Below are 23978 nucleotides of genomic sequence, written 5' to 3'. Positions count from 1 at the left end.
GACATCAATAAAGGGCAGTGGGTGAGGGAGAAAGAGCAAGGGACCGACCTTATGCCTCGAAGCCCCGTTCATAGCTGGTGTTATAAGTAGGATTCCTCTGAAACGTGGCAGCTCTTCAGACCGTATCACACATCATTGTTATAAAGTAGTCTGTCCCTGTTTCATGCAGCCTTTGGTTCAGTCAGCATGAAAATAATGACAGGCGCTCTATAAGGAAATACGATCTGTGGAGGTAGCGAGCCCAACATGTATTTTCTTACCCAGCGGAGGTGCTATTTTGTTAGAAAATGCAAATTGTTCATATTCAGTATTCTCTCCACATCACATCCAGATACAGGGGACAATAGAGATCACGTTCAGATTTCAAAAGTACTTTTCCACATAATGCTATGTGATGCCATCTTATCCCCAGCACCTGATCGCCGCCTGTCACTGTAAACTATAACAGGCGCTCAAAGACAAGATTTCCTGTTACTTGTAAACTTGTTACACAATCATTTCCTTGCAGGCTTGAAGTGGAAGCTACTGACTTCCCAGAAATATATATATATTTTTTTCTGTTACTGCGGACTGGAAAAAAAAACACCTCCACTATTCACCCTCGTCATGCAGCAGAAAAGACTTCCATAATGCCAGACACACATAGTAATTGTGGAGGATGTGAAGACAGTCAGAAACAAAATTCATGCTTCTTTGCTTTTCTGGGGATAAGTTCCACTACATGAATTTGACAGGCACCGGTCAATTCTACATTTGACATTCAAAAGGCAATGTTATTTGGAAAAAAAAAAAGAAAAAAAAAAACTTTTTATAAGTCTTAGGCTGCGTTCACACGACCATCTAGACCCGTTCTGTTCTTCTCCCCTCAAAATTAAAAACAGACTTAAAAGAAACAGATGATAACAGATGTTATCCGTTTGTATTCGTTTTGTTCATTTAAAGGGTACCTCTCATCAAATAAACTTTTGATATATTTTAGATTAATGAATGTTGAATAACTTTCCAATAGCATGTTAATGAAAAATATGCTTCTTTCTATGGTATTTTTCCCGATCAGTCCTGTCAGCAAGCATTTCTGACTCATGCTGGAGTCCTAAACACTCAGAGCTGCCAGCCTGCTTTGTTCACAGCCAAACAGGCTGTGAACAAAGCAGGCTGGCAGCTCTGAGTGTTCTCCTTTGTGAACAAAGCAGACTGGCAGCTCGTAGTGTTTAGGACTCCAGCATGAGTCTGAAATGCTTGCTGCCAGGACTGGTAGGGAGACTCCTAGTGGTCATTTCTTCAAAGTGGAAAATTAAATAGAAAGAAGCATATTTTTTAATAACATGCAATTGTGAAGTTATTCTGCATACATTAATATATAATATATCAAAAGTTTTTTTTTTTGTTCAGAGCATGCTCAAAAGTAAAAACAGATCAAAAAATGGATTGAAAAAAACTTATGCAAACAGATGACATTAAAGCCTCATCCGTTTTCCATAGACTTCAATGTTAAATTTATTGTATCCGTTTTTTCTTCCGTTTCTTGGACGGAAGAAAAAATACTGCATGTGCCGTTTTTTTCTGCCGTCAAAAAAAAAAACGGAAATACGTGCAGATGGGTGCAAACTGATCGTAAAAAAAAATCCCATGGACATTAATGGGATTTTTTTTTTAAACAGTTCTGAATCCGTTTAAAAGCCTGCAAAAAAGCAAACAAAACGGGGATAAAATAAACAGGGACAGACGGGCGTGTGAACGCACTCTTAGAGACACATCAAAAGTTTTGCTTGGTCAGAGTCTGAGTGTTCAGACCCAACCAATCAATAGGAAGTGGCAGGAGAATTGCCCGATTATCGTTCTCTCGCAAGGTTGAGACAGTCTCATAATGTACAGTAAGTCTATGTGACCATCTTGCTTACGCTGAGAGTGGAGATCGCTTTTCTTCCTATTGGTTCCCTAGGACACGATAAATTTTTTTTTTTTATAAAGACAGACACATTTTAAGATGCATGTCTACCAATCCAATCATAGATATTGATGGCAGAGGCAGTAGATATAGTGGCCTGACAAAAGCTTTCTAAAGCATCATTTTTTTCTTAAATGTATTGGAAAGGTGCTTGCTATTTCTCACGGGGCCATTATATGGGTGCAATAATGCCCCTTAAGTCAGCTTTGAAGGGCATGAAGCTCTGAATTGGTGACAGATCATGACTTCAAAAGTATTAGGTTAAAGGGGTACTCCGCTGCTCAGCATTTGGAACAAACTGTTCCAACCACTGAAGCTGGGAGCTTGTGACGTCATAGCCCCTCCCCTAAATGACATCGCGCCGCGCCCCCTCAATGCACGTCTATGGAAGGGGGCGTGACGGCCGTAACGCCCCCTCCCATAGACTTGCATTGAGGGGGCGGGTGTGACATCATGAGGGGGTGGGGCTATGACATCACAAGCTCCCGGCGCCAGTTTGTTCCAAACGCTGAGCAGCGGAGTACCCCTTTAACCTAATACTTTTGAAGTACTTTTTTTTTTTTAAATCAACTGGTGCCAGAAAGTTAAACAGATTTGTAAATTACTTCTATTATTAAAAAATCTTAATCCTTCCAGTTCTTTTTAGGGGCTGTATACTACAGAGGAAATGCTTTTCTTTTGGGATTTCTCTGATGTCACGACCACAGTGCTCTCTGTTGACCTCTGCTGTCCATTTTTGGAACTGTCCAGAGCAGGAGAAAATCCCCATAGCAAACATATGCTGCTCTTGTCAGTTCCTAAAATGCACAGCAGAGGTCAGCAGAGATCACTGTGGTCGTGACACCAGAGAAATCCAAAAAGAAAAGCATTTCCTCTGTAGTATACAGCCCCTAAAAAGTACTGGAAGGATTAATATTTTTTAATAGAAGTAATTTACAAATCTGTTTAACTTTCTGGCTCCAGTTTTCCACGGGAGTACCCCTTTAATGTTGGAGCCTCTATTGATAAATTTAGACAGGTTCTTTCCTAAAAGAATTCTTCCCAAACGATAGACACTATGAAGGAACAGGACAGACTCCACTGTATGCCAATGGGTCTTGTGGATTTCACTGATCTGTCTAGAGATGAGCGAATTTACAGTAAATTCGATTCGTCACAAACTTCTCGGCTCGGCAGTTGATGACTTATCCTGCATAAATGAGTTCAGCTTTCAGGTGCTCCGGTGGGCTGGAAAATGTGGATACAGTCCTAGGAAAGAGTCTCCTAGGACTGTATCCACCTTTTCCAGCCCACGGGAGCACCTGAAAGCTGAACTAATTTATGCAGGATAAGTCATCAACTGCCGAGCCGAGAAGTTCGTGACGAATCGAATTTACTGTAAATTTGCTCATCTCTAGATCTGTCCTACAACAGGTCTACCAGTGCTGAGGCTTATTTTATTATGAACGGAAAACATAATGCAAGTGTAACTATAACCTGACCGCCATATTATAACGGTGCATAAGAGGGGGTTAATATTTGCAGCAGTCTTGAAATACAGTGAGAAAAACAATCGTCAGGTTACAGCAGCCATAAGGATACCCTTGGTTGGACAATACTGAATCTAATTAAAATATCATCTGATTCAGTCTCTTTGTGATTCTATCATAGTGGTTTTGTTGTAGCTCTTACATGGTATATGTAAGGAAGACATGGGCTCAATGACCTTACTTAGCCGTGCAGAATTACATATTTTGACTCACGCTGTAGAATGACTTTAGCAGAACAGAAGGAAGAGCCAAATTTCCTACCGTAGGTTTGCAAAAATATTCAATTTGCCACGTAGTTAACTAATGATGTGAAAACACGGCGATCACTTTCCTACTGCTGTGTGACAATATTTAGCTCCGCTTTGCTGAGGTTCCATCACCCACCTGTCTACAAATAAAAGTTACAAGTTAAAAAGTGCAAGGCAAAGTGCAGCTCCGTTATATTAGAGGGGTTATCCAGGAAAAAAAACTTGATATATATATATATCAACTGGCTCCAGAAAGTTAAACAGATTTGTATATTACTTCTATTAAAAAATCTTAATCCTTTCAGTACTTATGAGCTTCTGAAGTTAAGGTTGTTCTTTTCTGTCTAAGTCCTCTCTGATGACACCTGCCTCGGGAAACGCCCAGTTTAGAAGAGGTTTGCTATGGGGATTTGCTTGTAAATTGGGCGTTTCCCGAGACAGGTGTCATCAGAGAGGACTTAGACAGAAAAGAACAACTTTAACTTCAGAAGCTCATAAGTACTGAAAGGATTAAGATTTTTTAATAGAAGTAATTTACAAATCTGTTTAACTTTCTAGGGTCAGTTGATCTATAAAAAAAATTTTTTTCCTGGATAACCCCTTTAAATTTTATAGATTCTATCTTTAATTCTTTAATACCTACTATATCTTTGTACTGTTAATAGGAATCAGTCATCAAGTTCATGCTAACTGTGTACCATAGGAAGGAGACTTTTTCTATAAAAAATGTTTTGTATAATTGGCTTTGGAATGCTAAATGGCTCTGTCACTTTAAGTAGTTGGTTAAATAGTTTTCTTTACTTATCTTGTATATCATAGTCAGTCCACATACCCTGACTTCAGTCTCATTGTCAAGAGGATCTGATGACAATCTCATGTATATGGAATGTGGCAGAGCTTCAGCTGATAGCTGCCATTGGCATTTAAACAAAAACAAAAGAAAAGCCTTTGTCGGATGGATTTTTACTATACACCCTTAACCGCCCACTCTTGATAACAAATGGTCCCAGACTGGTTTGGTAGCCCCTTTACTATTGTATGTTGGATTGGTTTTACACAAAAAGTAATATGGTTGCATTTTTACGTCTGTTTTACCACCGCAAGTCTTGGTCCAAACCATGTCCAGGATGGGGCTCGCAGCTGTAATACGGATGCAAAAAGGCAACTCTATTACATACGTGTGAAACTGGCCTTAAAAGAGTACTCCGGGATACAAAAACTTATCCCCTATCCTAAGCATAGGGGATAAGTGTCAGATTGTGGGGGGTCCGACCGCTGGTCGGACCCCCACAATCTGACACTTATCCCCTATGCTTAGGATAGGGGATACGTTTTTGTATCCCGTAGAACTGCTTTAATAGGGAAATGGAACATGGTCTGCGTTCATCTTAAAAGAGTGGTTTGGTGAAAAATAACTTATCCCCTATCCAAGAATAGGGGAATAAGTTCTAGATCGCAGGGGTCCCGAGCGCTGGGACCCCCTGCGATCTCCTGAATGGGGCCCCGGCAGTTTGCCAGAACCTGCAGGAAGCTGGCACACCCCCTCCATGTATCTCTTTAGGGTACATGGAGGGGCGTGACGGCCAGTGCTCCGTGCGGGATACGGAATACCCCCCTTCCAGCCGACTGCCATGACCCCGTTCAGGAGATCGCGGGGGGTGTGAGCGCTGGGACCCCCCGCGATCTCCTGAACGGGGTCATGACAGTTGCCTGGAAGGGGGGGGGGGTCCTCCGTATCCTGCACAGAGCACCGGCCGACACGCCCCTTCATCTATAACTTATCCCCTATTTTTTGGATAGGGGATAAGTTATATTTCATCAGACAACTCCTTTAAGATTTAAATTTCACATCCTATGGTGATCTTTATTCTGGTGTAGTGCAATCTGGGGGATCCCTTTTCTTTATGGCAATGTCCCCAACCTCTCCAACTGTTGCAAAGCTACAACTCCCATCATGCCCTGACAGCCTGACTAAGAATCAGTATTGCAAATCCACACCTTATGGAAGTGAACACCAAACAGTGGTTGCAAAAACTACAATTCCCATCATGACCTGACAGCCTGTATTAGTATCAGTATTGCCATTCCCCTGCCTGTGGCAGTAATCCTTGACCCACAGCGGTCCCCTCGGCTGCACGACCGAAGGCTAATCAGGGCATGATGGTAGTTCTGTAACCTCTGGATAGCGTCAGATTAGACATCACTGCTTTATGGGTATGGAATGAAAGTGATCCAAGTAAATCCCTTTTTTCCTTGCAAAATAAACTCATGATCAAAATTAAAGTTGCACTTTAACCTTTATAAAACCAGACTAAGACGCGTAAGCTTTGTCATCCAGATATGAACTTCCACCCGGTTAATATGTTATTTCATTTACTGCTAAGTGTAGAAATCACGTCCAGACATAAAATTGGCAGAAACAAGTAATGTAGGAAGAATTTTATTAAAAATTAAACAACCTTCTCTGTGGAAAGGAACAAGTAATTTTTTTCGTTTTTTTTTTTTTTTTTTTTTTTTAAAGAAGGGAAACTGCAAAACAGCAAAGAAATAAAAAGCATCGAGTTGTTAGCAAGAAAAGCATTCAAACACCATTAGGTTACATTATACAATATACTATAAACCTTGTAATAAGATTATCCCAAACTCACTGCTAGAGTAGCCCTAGAGACCATCCTGGCATAAAGAAGAGGACAGTCGGACTCTCCAACCTATAGACTACCAGGATACGGGTACTCCTACATCTGGTAGATTGGGCACTGGGCTGAGCCTGCCTCTCCACTAGACAGAATAGTAAAGCTATGCCAGATGTCTAAAAGCAAGTTTGAAAATCTTTCAACCAAATAGAAATCCTTGTAAGTTCAGCACATAATAAATGCGGTAAATCACATGACCACTAGACCTGCGATACACATTGTGTTTTGGTTTTTTTTAGCTTAATTTTTTTCCACAGAATTCTACAAAAATAAATGTTTTCTCGGCAACAGTAAATGTAGATTTTACACTGTATCCAATGTCTACTGCAGATTGAGTCCGACTCTAGGCTCAATCATGGTATTGTGTGGATGAAGTCTGCTGGGGGCCAAACCTTATAGTTCCGGTCCGTGACTACTACTACTACTACTACTCAATCTGTTTAACAGGTTTAGTGGTCGACATGGGGGGGGGCAGTATCTCTATAAACAGAATATATATATATATAACAAAAAATATTCTTTATCTTAAACTTGAATTTTTACAACCATAGCCCACAAAGTTACTACATAAGAAAGAATGAGCAACAATCACATATAGTATACAAAAAAAAAATAATATATATATATATATATATATATATATATATATACTAGAACAAAGCAAAAGGTGCAGCACTCCAATTCCGGTAGAAAAAGATTTGTGTATTTATTCACCACATCTCAAAAGTACAGCAACGTTTCAGCTCAACAATAGAGCCTTTCTCAATAGAGCCTTGTTTTTATATATATATATATATATATATATATATATATATATATATATATCTCTTCGGAAGAAACTGCAGAAATCAGGAAGACAACTGCTCACGCTGTGCTTTATAAGCAATTATTCTGTATATACCAATTATGGCAGGTCATTGGTAGATCCAGGTTTTTATTGCAAGATGATGTCAGCTAGACCAATGTGTAGGACATGTGTTGGGTAAATAGAACACTACATACAAGTAAATAGCTGAACATGAGTAGTGCTACAACTTACTGACATATAGCCTGGTCCTGCAGCTTTAGAGAAGGCATTGTTTGATTACACAAGAGCCATTCAGACTTCTGAATGGACAGAATATGTACAGGGCTTTCTATGGGTGTATAAGATATAGCTGGACCATACAAAGCAGCCTGTAAAAATCAAACCTGCAGGGAGAGAACACAAACTATGCCATCTGTGCTGTCCCGGATCCCCTAGGATCAACATTCAGGGATCAGTCTTAACACAAGGGCAAGTGTCTCTGTACCTCTAAAGCTAGCTACATCATCAACGTTCACCAACAAACGATGGGTCCAGTCCTGCATCTCAAAAGGAAAGAATCTAGTCAAGGAACAGAACTTTTACAACATGCCAGAAAGCGAGCAATGATGAGTAATTCTGATGATCAGACACCTCCACTGTTCAGCTGATTTAAGGAGCCAGAGTGCTCCAGTGAATGCAGTGGCCTCTTCAGAGTTCATCAGGCATAGCGCCATATATTCTATAGTGGCTGTGCCTGGTACTGCAGCTCAGTCCCATTAAAAGAGGGACTGAGATTGCGTTATGATTAAATTGCTTATGGCTCCCTGATCACAATTTCTTTTTTTTTTTTTTTTTTTTTTTTTTTTTTTTTACAGTTTCTTGATATGCCCTACGATTCCTGAGATGAGGGTTTTTAGTCTGTCTCAATTCAGGGAATGAGTCGGATGGGCGGGACTTCATTTTAACAATGGCAGCTGCTATCAGTTGATGAGCGGGATTATAAAGTCAAGCAAAGTGAACTTTGCACGTTGAGGGATGTGTGCGCTGTATACACACCCTCTGACTGTGGAATCCTGCGCATCACTTCATAGTCCCTCCCATTTTTAAGATTAAGTCCCGCCCATCTGAATGATTCCCTGAATTGTGAGACAGACTATAAGGCTAGGTTCAGACTACGGAATTTCTGCCTGCAATTTCGCTTTGAATTTGCAGGTGGAAATTCATAGTGCACACTTCGGAATTTCCGCTTGGAAATTTCCGCCTGAAGAAAGGGGTTGCTCTTTCTTCAGGCGGAAATCCGTGCGGAACACATTGCAGTCTATTGGAGACCGCAGTGTCCGCGCGGTCTTAGCGCCGACTGATTCAGTCAGCGCTGGCCGCACTCGGAATCTCCGGGCGGAAATTTTCTGCCCGGAGATTCCGTAGTCTGAACCTATCCGAAAACCTCATATCTCAGTATTGGAAGGGCATATCAATAAACTGTAAGAAGGTGTGTGATCAGCCTTACCTATTTAATGACCGTGAAATCATTTTTTGGGGGTTGGCCACAGGTCCTTTTTAAAAGGTGTATTCCAAGATTAAAACCTATCTATTCACAGCAAAGACAATATGTATCTGACCCCCACCAAGAACAGAGGTACCCTGACGCACAAATGAATGAAATAGCCAAACACACGATTGGTTGCTGCTTCATTCACTTGTATTGGGACTACTGAAGATAGCCAAGTACTCTATGTTTCAATGTCATGCAGCGAGTTAATAAGGCAGCATTCGAGCATGCACGCTGCCGCATCACTCACTCAGAGGACAAAAGACCTCCATTTTCATTATCAGTGGGGGGATCCCAGGGGTCAATCCCCCCCTCCCCTCCACCACCAAGGATCAGGTACTTATCACCTACCTTGTGAAACTGTTTCAAACAATATATCACAATATAGATTGCAGTAAAGCATATGGTGCCATGTCTGGTTGTTAGTGGCTCTGAACACATTAATGGACATGCTTGCTGAAATGGCTAACCTAGGGAATATATTCAAATTTCTGCAGCTAAAGTTTAAACTTAAAACAATACATCACAAAGAAAACAACATACAAAAAGCACAGACAATCGCGTATCCTTACATATGAAATATAACAAGTTCAAAATGCTTTTAAAAACATAGATTTCATGTGTGTTTGGGGAAATTTTGGTTCCATCACTTATAGAGTAATATACAATACACAATGACAATATGTGAAAACTTAAAGCATGATCCAAGGGGAAATGACTGACACTGATTTTAAGAAAAGCCTCATTGTGAGGTTTCGTATAAGCAAAAAGGCCAGGGTGACTATGTTCAAGATAATGGATGATAATAAAATGTTTATGGTGCATAAGAAAGAAGGGAACAAAAAAATCCTCCATGTTTAAAGATTTTATTTCTAGTATGTTTTTGGAAAGTATTCATACATATGTTTGTGACTACTATTTGTAGTTCTTTGCATAACAGAACTTGCATTTAAAACATATGGAACAAGATTGTACAGTTTATTTGTAGATATAAGCTATACAAAAGATTTTAGGCAACTTTGCAAATAAATGACCTATCCTGTACTTATCCTAAATTACAGCCTGTATTAAAGGGGTACTCCACCCGTAGACATCTTATCCCCTATCCAAAGGATAGGGGGGATAAGATGTCTGGTCGCGGGGGTCCCGCAATATAGCACGCAGCATCCACCTGTTACTGCTCCGGAAGCGCTGGAGGGTCTGGCTCCCGACCACGGAAGATCGTGACTTCACGACTCCGCCCCCTCAATGCAAGTCCATGGGAGGGGGCATGTCACGCCCCCTCCCATAGACTTGCATTGAGGGGGCGGGGCGTGACGGCACAGGGGGGCGGAGTCATGATGTTGCTCCCAACCATGGGGACGGAAGATCGCAACGTCATGACTCCGCCCGTGTGACGTCACGCCCCGCCCCCTCAATGCAAGTCTATGGGAGGGGGCGTGACACGCCCCCTCCCATGGACTTGCATTGAGGGGGCGGGGTGTTACTTCACACGGGGGCGGAGTCGTGACGTCACGATCTTCCGTGGTCGGGAGTCAGACCCTCCAGCGCTTCCGGAGCAGTAACAGGTGGGTGCTGCGTGCTGTATTGCAGGGGGCCCCAGCGGCGGGACCCCCGCGATCAGACATCTTATCCCCTATCCTTTGGATAGGGGATAAGATGTCTAGGGGTGGAGTACCCCTTTAAACTCCAGAAATGGATTTAGAGTTCTACTGGTTGCTACAGTAGCCAGTTAATGTTGACAGAAACTCCCTTGGTAATTTAGCTGAGCTCCTATAAAACTGCATAGCATTCTGTACGTGCAGGGACTGAATGTATACGAGGGGACTTTGTCAGCGCCTAAGAAGTCATTTTAAGAGTAAATGCACATGTAATGGAATTGTGGCGGATTATCTATGCAGAGTTCTGCAGGACACTACTGCCATCACTGGCTAACCATAAAGGTCCTTGTGCCAACACAGAAACAAAGAAGTGCTCACAGCAGGAACCAACAAAGACAAAATTAGCAGCGGGAGAGCAAAGTATAGAATTTATTTATATTTGTGCCCTAAACACAAACAGAAAATAAATTAATCAGGAATCTCTCTTTAGGGTAGGTTTACACGGCAAAATTTCCGTGTGGAATTCCGCCAAAGAATTTTGCAGTAATTTAATGCCTATTCATCTGAATGCGATTCCACTGTCCCATTCAGACAGCAGAATTTCGTAGTAGGCATTCCGTCGCATAAATTCCGCTTTCTGCAGAAATTTGGATCAGTCATATTTTGCTGAAGTCCACAGCAGAATACCATTGAATCAACGGGACTTGAATTTCATCAGAATTCTGTGTTCTAAGAACTTTTGCGGAGTTGCAGACATGCACGCTCAGTTGAGCCAAGAATGCAGGAAAAGTGTGCTTATTTATCCGGCAGCTTTCTTTCCTGACCATTGAGCTGAAAGGTATTTTAAGATCTTAAAGGGGTACTCCACCCCTAGACATCTTATCTTATAAGATGTCTGATCGCGGGGGTCCCGCCGTTGGGGACCCCCGCAATATAGAATGCAGCACCCACCTGTATCTGCTTCAGGCAGCGCTGGAGGTTCTGGCTCCCGACCACGGGGACGGAAGATTGTGACGTCACTCCCCGCCCCCTCAATGCAAGTCTATGGGAGGGGGCGTGACGGCTGTCACGCCCCCTCCCATAGACTTGCATTGAGGGGGCGGGGTGTGACATCACTCGGGGGTGGAGTCGTGACCTTCACGATCTTCCGTTCACGTGGTCGGGAGCCAGAACCTCCAGCGCTGCCCGAAGCAGATACAGGTGGGTGCTGCATGCTATATTGCGGGGGGTCCCAGCGGCAGGACCCCCTGCGATCAGACATCTTATCCCCTATCCTTTGGATAGGGGATAAGATGTCTAGGGGTGGAGTACCCCTTTAAGTTAATAAGCAGCTTTAAAGGGGCTGTTCAGGAACAGAGAGACAGTCTGTTTATCCTTTGTTTCCTTTTATAACTAATTTCTAAGGTTAGTGTTCATGTATACAATACGCAAATCCAGTTCTGTTCAGACAGTGAACCAGTAGGGGATGCTAGGAGACTCAGCTACTTGTAAAAGTGTGGAAGGTCTATAATACAAGCTGTAACTCAAAATCATCAGAAGACAAGTATTGCAAAGTTTTCAAAAAAAAGTTTATATCTAAAATCATGTTCAAAAGGTGCATCTAGACCTTTAAGAGCGCTGCAGTTCTTTTAAGGGTACCTCCCCATGTGTCACACTACACAAGTATCATTCCTTGCGATGTTGTCATGGGCAGCCATCCTGGAAAGGAACTGCAGAATAGACCTCCAGATCTGAATGCCAATTGGGAAAAGCTATTTGCCCCTAAGAGTTTAATCCCACGTCCTGTATCTCCCACATCCCTAACAAACGTCTTTCTATAATAGCAGGAGAAAAGAAATCTAAAAAAAAAATAATAATAATGCTACAAAAGGTAGCCTACTTAACAATGAAGAGAAGATTAGCAGAAATTCTTTAGGAACATGTTACAATCTATATACAACACTAGGTTATGACAAAAAGGGTGCCCCCCCCCCCTTTGCAGTGCAGTTTACCAAGATAAAATACGGAAATAATGGATATCCTACAGGTAATCAGTGCACTAAAATCCTGAGCAATACACTGTCTAGCAGCAGAAAATAAAGCATTGCAAATTGTTCCCCAAAATTTCCATTCCGCAGATTATAAACTGAATGACGACTGAATCCCCAGGCACCAAAGCACCTACAATGATGCCCATCTTATTTATTTGTTTCGACTCCTCCTGACAACTAAGTTTGCCTTGGAGTACATTACAATAAAAACATATGACATAGGGTGAAAATAGAAACACCATCAAGCTTGTTGGGCAGAATTATGTGCAGATGCAGATGCCCCTTCCAGTGGGATTAAATGATGGGATAAGCAAATCCTACTGAGTGCTATGTATGTGAAAGAATAGATATCGCGTTGCTCAGCTATGCAGCTTTCATGCCAAGTGGCTAGTGTCTGTCAGACCAAATAGCTGCCACCAGGGGGCAGTATGCTCACATTTAGCTAAAACGTGGCCTGCGCAGAAATTGTACGAGTGAGAAATAAGTAGCTGCGAAAACAAATATTAAAATATTTCACTTTGGAGATGGTGCGGCACTGCGTTATAGAGTGTGCTGGAGATAGGATGGCGAGTGGGAACAGGTGTAGCTGTTTTGACTTAGGCGGTGCTCAGATATGGTAGACAATATTCACAGTGTCCATAGAGAAGCATAAAGAAATATCGGCAGTCACCAGTGTGGCTGTGAAGTCTTCTTTATTGAGACATTCTCACTAGAGATGAGCGAACTTACAGTAAATTCGATTCGTCACGAACTTCTCGGCTCGGCAGTTGATGACTTATCCTGCATAAATTAGTTCAGCTTTCAGGTGCTCCGGTGGGCTGGAAAAGGTGGATACAGTGATAGGAGACTCTTTCCTAGGACTGTATCCACCTTTTCCAGCCCACCGGAGAACCTGAAGGCTGAACTAATTTACGCAGGAAAAGTCATCAACTGCTGAGCCGAGAAGTTTGTGACGAATCGAATTTACTGTAAGTTCGCTCATCTCTAATACTCACAAGTAAGGGTACAGAAGAGAGGGGTGGTGGGGGGGGGGACAAGTGGTGGCGACCGAGCTCCTGTTTCACACGCCTAGCGCGCTTCGTCCGGCCATTAATGGCTGGACGAAGCACGCTAGGCGTGTGAAACAGGAGCTCGGTCGCCACCACTTGTCCCCCCCACCACCCCTCTCTTCTGTACCCTTACTTGTGAGTATGTCTCAATAAAGAAGACTTCACAAATATTAAAATATCTCTGCATGTGAATTACAACATATAACAGGATTGTGCCTCTGCTAAAATGCTGCAGCTACTTACAGCGCTCGACACTGTGGACGTTGAACCACCGTTGCTGTACCACATCCTACTAAGCACACAAGCAGAATGGTAATCCAAGTTCTTTAGCAATCAACTCTCTTTCTATAAATACACACATACACACTAAGCCAGTGTACACACTATTGTGCTAGGAGAAACACAGCTTTGCTAAGTGTCAATGGAGTAAGACGGGACTGAGGTTTTAAAGGTGTAGTCCATGTGATGAAGCGTCGGGGTTTGTAAAGAGAGAGCTTTGCCATGGAGAAATATGGTTGAGGACCACAGCAGACGACACGGATGTGGAATGAACTGCAATGAAGTCATAAATATAACTGCCCGATGAAAAGACCGACCCTGTATTTAGAGATCTTCTCTGTGTGTATTCAAAGAAAAAAAGAAATGAAAAAGCTTACCCACTGTGGCCTGCCGAGCACTATTTGGTGCTTTGTGGGGTTATGTTTTTTTTTTGTTTTTTTCCCCTCTATTTTTTGGTGGCACATCTTGGTGCCAATTTAACATATTAAGCTTTAAAAAAAAAAAATAAAAAAAAATAAAAAAAAAAAAAAATAAAAACCTGAATTATAAAAAATGCAAATATCTATTTATCTAAAAAAGAAAACTCTTAAAATTCACTGATAAAATAGCTTCTTTTTTTTAAATTAGAGTTCATCCTTAACAAATCCAGTATTTGGCTCCTGTGTGCCTACTTTGCAGTGCAAACGCTATGGATACTGCAATGGGATAGAAGCCGATGTCCACTTTCCCACTACGTTAACTAGAAAAGCGTATAAATGGGTTGTCCCTGATCAAACATGCTTGTGGAGCTGGGCATGAGAAGCCCCGCAAGTATTTGTATATTTTTTTCCTATGCCAGTGGAATTCACCAAGTTTCCTACAAACCTTACTCCCTGTAGTGCAACTTGCCTCCTAGTTGGGTGAAGGATTCCCTGCACCTACTAATTATTTAACTAGTCAACATCTTCCTTGCATCCTACTCAGAATCACCGCCGCCTTCTTCTGAGGAGTTTTCTGAATCGTCTGCATCCAGCACAATGTTGTCTGTCTCATCAACAACAGTTGATTCCACCATTTCTTCAGGCACCGATTCTTCGTCCTCTTCATCATCATCGTCATCATCATCATCATTATCATCATCATCATCATTATCAGTACCTTAAGAGCAGATAAACAAAGTACTAAATGAGATCTGTATCATGTTACATATTATTTTAAAAGAAACATAATGACCATTTTAGGCAAGAACTTAAAAAAGTGTTATCCAAAGATTCACAGGTATCTGAAAAGTAGGTTTCCGACCACTGAGACTTCCAGCAATCACAAAAACACATCCCTGAAGTGACTAGAGCAGCAGTGAGCATGTTCAGCTGCTACAACATTCACTCTCTATGGGACTCTACCTCTGGCAGTCCCTATGTGAGTGAATTGACTGTTAGCCAGGCATGCTTGCTGTCGCTCTATTCACTTAAAGGACAAGGGACCTCAGTTCTTGTGATTGGTGGAGGTCCTGACAGTTGGGCTGCTACTAATTAACCCCTTCCCGCTATGGGACGTATGCATACATCCTAGCGATCTCCGCTACTGCCGCGGGCAACGCAGGAGATCGGAGTCGGGACCCGGCTGTCAATCACAGCTGGAGTCCCGCCGCAGCTGCCGGAGCCGCGGTCGCGCCGGTCCCGGTAGCATTAACCCCATAGATGCCGTGATCAATTCTGATCACTGCATCTATGGTATTGACAGGGGGAACGCCGCTATATGATCGCGGGTCGCCGTTTGTTGCTATGGCAGCAGGAGGTCAGATCATGACCTACTGTCTGCCTGCTATGGAAGCCTGTGAGATGCAGCCAGAGGCTGGATCGCACAGGCTGTAGTGTGTGCAGCTGATTGGGTCATACTGTGCTGCAGGACAAATGCATTGCAGCATATTATAACCTGTAAAAAGTGTAAAAAATAAAAAGTTCTTCAATAAAAGTATGAAGTGTAAAAAATAAAAAGTTCTTCAATAAAAGTATGAAGTGTAAAAAATAAAATGCCCCTTTCCCAATAAAAGCCCTGTATTATCACCAAAAAAAGATCAAAAACACAAATCATATACATAATAGGTATTGCCACGTCCGTAATGACATATACTATAAAACTGTAATGTAAACTATCCCGTATGGTGAACGCTGTAAAAAACAACAACAAAAAAGCACAAAATTCGCCAATTTTGGTACAAATAGCGGAATAAAAAAGATGAAAATGTAGTACGTATCGCAAAAAAGATACAAATGAAAAGTACAGCTCATCCGGCAAAAAATAAGCCATTGGAAAATGAATGGCAGAAAAAAAAATTTGCTCAGAAAAGGAAAAAGAACATAGAAAGCTATATAAAATGGGTATCGCCATAATCGTACTGACCCACAGAATAAATATAACATCACTTTTACCACACAGTGTACACCATAAAAATAAAAATAAATTTAAATTCCAGAAATTTTCCAGTTTTTTACAATATTTGGGAGTTTTTCACAAAAATTGCTGCATGTGTCAACAAAAATGCAACACTTATATAAAGTACAATATGTCACGGAAAAAGGATATCAGAATCGCTCCGCTCAGAAAAAGCGTTCTAAAGTTATTACCATTTAAAAGGGACACGTGTCAAATTTAAAATAAAAGAGCCTGGTCATTAAGGTAAAAAATGGGTCCGTCCTTAAGGGGTTAACATATAACCTATCCTGTGGATGGGTGATAATTTTAATCTAAAGATAATCCCTTTAAAAGGGAAATTTCCTTCAAACGTTATCACTTATTAACTAGCAAAATGTGACTAATATATGTAATTGGTTTTCTTGTTATAACAATGTCAAGTCTTTTCACATAAACTACTTCCTGTCTTAAGCTTATAACTTCCTCTCTGTGGCCACCCTTAGCACAACAGATAGGATTACCCAACACATTCTTATCAAATGTCAACTTTCGCCTTCTTTCTCCTCCCTCCCTGAGGCACCCTAATCCCTCTTCACTTCCCATCCATTATGTGAGATCATTGCCAGGCATTTGATGTGGCTATGGATATCCTGATGAGGTGGAGGATGGTCTCCTGAGGGATGTCCTCCCAGACCTGGACTAAAGCATCCGCCAACTCCTGGACAGTCTGTGGTGGATGGAGCGAGACATGATGTCCCAGATGTGCTCAATCGGATTCAGGTCTGGGGAACGGGCGGCCAGTCCATGGCATCAATGCCTTCCTCTTGCAGGAACTGCTGACACACTCCAGCCACATGAGGTCTAGTATTGTCTTCTATTAGGAGGAACCCAGGGCCAACCGCACCAGCATATGGTCTCACAAGGGGTCAGAGGATCTCATCTCGGTACCTAATGGCAGTCTGGCTACCTCTGGCAAGCACATGGAGGGCTGTGCGGCCCCCCCAAAATGCCACCCCACACCAATACTGGCCCACCACCAAATAGGTCATGCTGGAGGATGTTGCAGGCAGCAGAATGTTCTCCACTGAGTCTCTAGACTCTCATGTCTGTCACATGTGCTCAGTGTGAACCTGCTTTCATCTGTGAAGAGCACAGGGCGCCAGTGGTGAATTTGCCAATCTTGGTGTTCTCTGGCAAATCCCAAACGTCCTGCACGGTGTTGGGCTGTAAGCACAACCCCCACCTGTGGACGTCGGGCCCTCATACCACCCTCATGGAGTCTATTCTGACCGTCTGAGTGGACACATGCACATTTGTGGCCTGCTGGAGGTCATTTTGCAGGGCTCCGTCAGTGCTTCTCCTGCTCCTCCTTGCACAAAGGCTGAGGTAGCGGTCCTGCTGCTGGGTTGTTGCCCTCCTACGGCCTCCTCCACATCTCCTGATGTACTGGCCCGTCTCCTGGTAGCGCCTCCATGCTCTGGACACTACGCTGACAGACACAGCAAACCTTCTTGCCACAGTTCGCATTGATGTGCCATCCTTGATGAGCTGCACTACCTGAGCCACTTGTGTGGGTTGTAGACTCAGTCTCATGCTACCAATAGCATGAAAGCCTCGCCAGCATTCAAAAGTGACCAAAACATCAGGCAGGAAGCATAGGAACTGAGAAGTGGTATGTGGTCCCCACCTGCAGAACCACTCCTTTATTGGGGGTGTCTTGCTAATTGCCAATCATTTCCACCTGTTCCATTTGCACAACAGCATGTGAAATTGATTGTCAATCAGTGTTCTTCCTGAGTGGACAGTGTGATTTCACAGAAGTGTCATTGACTTGGAGTTACATTGTGTTGTTTTTTTGTGTTGTGTTTTTGAGCAGTGTACATGGCCGTGAAATGGTTCTGTATTGTACATTAAGGCTTCTATAGAGTTACACGGTGCCACTATTGTTGCTTCATATATAGCTACAAGAAATAAAACCATGGCATGCTCCGTAATAACATGTATGTTGAAAGGGTTTTTGTGACCAAAACTGACAGTAAAAAAAAATAAGAAAACAATGTATCTAAATGTCTAGAGAATATATCATAATCATATGCTACAAAAAAAATATTTGTGTGATTTGCTGTAAAGCAACTTTAAAAGGGTTAGAGTAATAAAAAACATTTGACATGTCAAACTATTTTATTAATGTCAGACTATTATAAAAAGAGAAAACAAACACTATAGAACCTATTCAAATTTACCTTCTGTGTGTTTTTCTGTATTATCAGATATTTCATGAACATCATTTTCATCATCCTCTTCATCATCTTCCTCATTTTCATCTCCTCCTTCATCTTCCTCTTCATCATCCTCATCATCGTCATCCACAATAACAACACAATCATCTGTGTTGTCTGGATCACTATAAAACACGACAGAACCTTGAAGATCACAACAGAATGTTATGGGCTGGAACCAACTATTAATATGACATTACTAACCTGTCCTCTGCTGGATGATCGTCACTTTCACCCTCACCAATAAGGTAATACTGCAGCGGATTTGGCCAAAGATCTTCTTTGATTATCTAAAAGAAATATTCGTAGCTGCTACAATTTCATCTCAGATAAATTAATGCAAATGCATTGATCTTCACATCCATACTCTGAAGGGAAGTTTTCTGTGGATTTACTTTACCAACAGAATTAGAATTTTAAGTTAATTAATTTTAAACTGTTAGAAAATTTAAAGCGTACCTTGGAGTAAAAAATAAAACTTAAATGGGCACTGTCAGATATAAAAACTTTTGATATGTTTTAAAGAATGAAAACCCAATAGGTTTTGCAATTGCTTTTATTAAAAAAAAATTCAGTATTTCATACTGAAAAAGCCTGTCAAAAAACTGCCTCCCTGCCTCCTGGGATACATATGAGCCTGGCTTTGTCCACTCGTCATCACCTACGTCGAGGACCCACTTCATGATTGACAGGTCTGCAGATCTAAAGCTGCTGTGATCGGCTCCCTCACTGTGTTTACTTCACAGTCTCCTGTGTGAGGAGAAGGGGCGGGAGTACATTGCTGCCTGTGAGGAAAAGGGGGAGGGGCGGGAGTACACTGCTGCCTGTGAGCAGATGATGAAGCTGGTGACTGAAGATGGGGACTGAATGGAGGATTTTTTTTTTTAAGTAAGTGTCCCTGCATGTATGTATGTGTGTAAATCTGTGTGGTCTAGGTAATGTGCATGTGTATGAATAAATGAAGTCAATATGTGTGTGTATCTAATACAGGGAGACCACAATTATATGCCTCCAACTGTTGCAAAACTACAACTCCCAGGATGCCTGCACAGCCAAATGATGTGTGGGCATGCTTGGAGTTGTAGTTTTGCAACAGTAAGAGGAACACAGCCCGCAGCAGCACTGCTGTAAATCTGAGTTTTACCAATCATATGCCTCCAGCTGTTGCAAAACTACAACTCAAAGGATGTGTGGGCATGCTGGGAGCTGTAGTTTTTCAAAAGCTGTAAGCACACAGTGTGTGTGTGTATAGCATAAAACCAGAAAGGAAAGGATTACAGATGCTCACTCCTGAGATCAGTAACTGAGGAGAGAGAGGGAGGGGGAGTGGTTATCACCTAAGGAGAAGAAAGGGACCCGCCCCTCTGCTTCTAGTCTACAACATTAAGGTAATTCAGAAATAAAGCTAATTCTGAGAGAAATATATGTCATAGACACATAAAAATGATATGTACATGATCAGGATGAGATAGATACTGAGCAACATATAAAAGTTTATTTTTTTTTGGGTGATCTGACAGGTACGCTTTAAAGTAAACTATTTTAAAGACTTAAAGGACATGTCCGGTGCTCACTTTTCTTATTGTATCCGTTCCGGGCTGCAAAAAAAAAAGAAAAAAAAAAAAGAAAATAAGCTTTCTCTTACCTGCATACGCTCCCCCAATGCTCCGGTACAGACGTTCGGTCCCCGGGCTGTATTCTTCTTACTTCCTGTTAGCCCGGCACGTCACACGGAGCTTCAGCCTATCACTGGCCGAGGCGGGACATCGCTGCGGCCGGTGATAGGTTGAAGCTCCGTGTGACGTGCCGGGCTAACAGCCCCGGGAACCGAACACCTGTACTCAAGCACCGGGGAGCCTAGGCAGGTAAGAAAAATTTGTTTTCTTTTATTTTTCAGCCCGGAACGGATAAAATAAGAAAAGTGAGCACCGGACAGCTCCTTTAAAGGAAAACGGTCACATGTTCACTCCCGCACTAACCACAGGTACTGACGGATAGTGCAGGGGACGCAGATTCATATGATCCCTACCTTGCCCGGATCCCTCCACCCGCAATCTTAGTTTTTCTATACACGAAATTGTGGCTGTAACTGGGACGGGTTTTCAGGAGCCTGTGACGTCAGCACCGCCCGCTTATGAATATTCATCCCCTCTCCCTCAGGATCTCCCTCTCCCCGCCGCTCCTAACTGGTCTTCACTGCGCATGTGCCACTTCCTGACATGCGAAGTGAAGACCAGTTAGGAGGGGCGGGGAGAGGGAGAGCCGGAGCGAGGGGGGGATGAGTATTCATAAGTGGGCGGCGCTGCGGACGGGCAGTACTGACGTCACAGTGCCAATAGGCTCCTGAAAACCCCGCCCGAGCCAGTTACAGCCACATTTGCATATATATATAAAAACTAAGATTGCGGGTGAACGGCTGGACGGATCCGGGCAAAGAAGGGATCATATGAATCAGCGTCCCCCGCACTATCTGTTAGTACCTGTGGTTAGTGCAGGAGTGAATATATGACAGTTTTCCCTTAAAGGAGTACTCAGTTACTTAAAAACTTACCCCCTATCCACAGGATAGTTGAGAAGTGTCTGGTAACGGGAGGTCCGACCGCTAGGACCCCCGCGATCTGCTGCCCAACATCCAGGCTCTCCCCAAGCATGGAGCAACCACTGCCAACACACCCACTCCATGCATCTCTATGGGTGCTCGTGTTTCGTGCTGTGGTCGGCACAGTTCCTTGAACGGATTTAAGTACCGGAGTACCCATTTAACTCTTCCTTTAAATGTGCAGCCTTCACATGCAGAAACAGAGCACTCAATGGAGGTATGCATTAAGGATTTGAAAATGTAGGTAACTTTTTAATAATGCATTTGGTATGTTATTTGGAAGGCTTGTGTAGTCCCAAGCCTTTAACGAAGAAACTTTATATCTTACTGTTGCAATACGATCTGCAGCAGGAAAGCTATGATCAGAAAACCAACTGAAAAAGCTTGGCGTAGAACTGTTTTTGCCGCTATATGATGGGTTCTGTCCTCGCCACCATTGAATAGGAGTAGAATGAGATGTGAGGCGCCCTGGAAAAAAAATAGATAGAAAATTGTACTATACACAGAAAACTATTTCATTTCATTAATTTCTTATTACTTTAATATTGGTACACAACAGGTTTCATAAGGTATTAATTGGATATGATATATACCGTAAGATGGTTTGGCTTGCAAGGCAAGTTTTACTGTTTAACAATGGTAAAGCCAGCAGAAACAATTCTAGCCATTAAAATGTTCATCAGAAGCAGAGATATCTTCAATAACATGAGCAATATGACATTCCACAACATAATCTCACATGTCTCCTGATGATCAGCTAACTGCAGATTGCTCATGGGCACTCTGACCCCATACACTAGCTGTGACGTCCTAACTAGAGATGAGCAAACTTACAGTAATTTGATTTGTCACGAACTTCTCGGCTCTGCATTTGATGACTTATCCTACATAAATTAGTTCGGCTTTCAGGTGCTCCGGTGGATACAGTCCAAGGAGAGAGTCTCCAGCCCACCGGAACACCTGAAAGCTGAGCTAATTTATGCAGGCTAAAGTCAGCAAACGCCGAGCCGAGAAGTTCGTGACGAATCGAATCACTATAAATTCCCTCATCTCTAGTCCTAACACACATGTCAAAGCCAGCAGAAAATTTTCAGCAGTTTGCTCTACAGCAACTTCTGATATGGTACTAAATGGGCTAGCCTTAACTCCCACACACATCAATGAGCCTACCACCAGTTGTCCTGTCTTGAAGCACTTTTGTAGTGTACTGACCACTATATGCCCTAATCCCTTAAGACTTCTGGAGATGCTCTGACCAAGTCATCTAGCTGTCTACCTAGTCATTTGGCCCTCCTCACATCTGCTCAGATCCTTACACTTGCCCATTTTCCTAATTCTACAAATCAACTATAAGAACTGACTGTTCACTTCATGCCTAATATATCCCAGTCCTGACAGGTGCCATTATCTCCACTGAGCAAAACAATGCTTTAAAAACATCTCTGGAGCTGGGAAACAGCGTTGAACATTTTTAGGTGAACTGCTGACAATTTATATAACGCGCATTCTAAGTCATTCCACGGAGGAATGCAGCCAAGGCTTTAGCCAAAACAAGTATCAAATAAATTTATAAGTAAAATTTATAAGTACATCTCTAAGTAAATCATGGAAAGGTTTAGGAACAGACAACTTCCAGCGCAACCTATGACTAAACATCACCCCTGCAGCTCAAACATTGTAAAGGGACAAAGGGTTGCCCATCCCAAGAATGGACTTCTCCCCTTTATTAATTACTGCAAAAATATTTGTGCAAAATTTATATTTTCTCTTAAAATAGTAAACGCAATATTTATCTGCATTCCAAACACAATGACCATGTCAATGACATAGGGGATACGCTGCCAGTGTGATCAGTTCTTACAAAACACTGAGAAACATTCTGCAGATTGTAATGGAACAACAGCCCACAAATGCTACAAAAGCAGCAGTGCACATTGTTGGTGGTATAGGGGGTCAGCACAGCTCCCCGCAGTCATGACACTTTAGGCCTTTAGCCGCTTATACTTGCTGATCACTAATTTAATGGATGAATGCAATGATATTGTATTGATCTGTATGAGAAATCAAATGATTGGGAAAAAAATCTTTAAAACTTGTTAAGTTAAAGAAATTAAATAGTTCTATCTATGCAGTAAGCATGGAGAGACTGAACTATATTATCTGCAGTAAGTATTGAGTCAAACTAGAGTAAATAGAGGGTCAACAATAAAATGCACCAACTTGACATTGCCAACTCCAGTTAAAGGGGTATTCCAGGAATTTTTTTTATTTGACTATGCTACAGGGGCTGTAAAGTTATTGTAGTTCATAATATAGTTTCTTTACCTGTGTGTGACGGTTTTCTCACAATTCTTATGTGATTTTACATAGTTACATAGTTAATATGGTTGAAAAGACATACGTCCATCAAGTCCAACCAGGGGATTGAAGGGAAGGATGTAAGGGGATAAGGGAAAGGGATGTAGTTTTATAATTCTGCATAAGCATTAATGTTATTTTGTTCCAGGAATGTATCTAACCCTGTTTTAAAGCTGTTAATTGTTCCTGCTGTGACCAGTTCCTAAGGTAGACCATTCCATAAATTCACATTCTCATGGTAAAGAAGGCGTGTCGCCCCTTTAGACTAAACCTTTTCTTCTCCAGACGGAGGGAGTGCCCCCTCATCCTTTGGGGGGGTTTAACCTGAACAGTTTTTCTCCATATTTTTTGTATGGGCCATTTATATACTTATATACATTTATCATATCCCCCCTTAAACGTCTCTTCTCAAGACTAAACAATTGTAACTCCTTTAATCGCTCCTCATAGCTAAGATGTTCCATGCCCCATATTTTCACCCCAATATTTAATTTTTAACAGCATACAAAATGACTGTTGTCTCGGATTTTTCCCAGCTTGCAATGCGGCCGAGACCTGACTCACTAGTCAGCAGATGACAGGGAGCCTGTCTGCTTCAATGGGTGGAGAGAGCAATCTGCAAGTAATGCAAGAGC

The 23978-nt window shown here is 42.2% G+C and overlaps 1 protein-coding gene across 4 annotated transcripts in view; it reads right to left on the bottom strand.

Moving 5' to 3' along the window:
* The window catches only part of LOC130291576 (protein SETSIP-like), a 37613-nt gene that overhangs the window by 1351 nt on the left and 12284 nt on the right, over nt 1-23978 (bottom strand). For 2 of the 4 annotated variants that reach the window (XM_056540494.1, XM_056540495.1), the window contains exons 5-8: nt 21314-21453; nt 18591-18676; nt 18351-18511; nt 13556-14850 (exon numbers count right to left, since the gene is read on the bottom strand). In XM_056540494.1, the coding sequence (XP_056396469.1) occupies nt 14669-14850; nt 18351-18511; nt 18591-18676; nt 21314-21453 (569 nt within the window). In that variant the 3' untranslated portion in view covers nt 13556-14668. Of the gene's footprint in view, nt 1-3738; nt 3862-6184; nt 6255-13555; nt 14851-18350; nt 18512-18590; nt 18677-21313; nt 21454-23978 lie in introns of those variants that run through there. The other 2 variants (XR_008847966.1, XR_008847967.1) reach the window with 2 other exon arrangements.

This window comes from Hyla sarda, chromosome 9 (assembly GCF_029499605.1).
Source record: "Hyla sarda isolate aHylSar1 chromosome 9, aHylSar1.hap1, whole genome shotgun sequence".
NCBI lineage: Eukaryota > Metazoa > Chordata > Amphibia > Anura > Hylidae > Hyla > Hyla sarda.
Note: the sequence above shows the minus strand (reverse complement) of the source record. Positions and strands in the feature narration are given on the sequence as shown.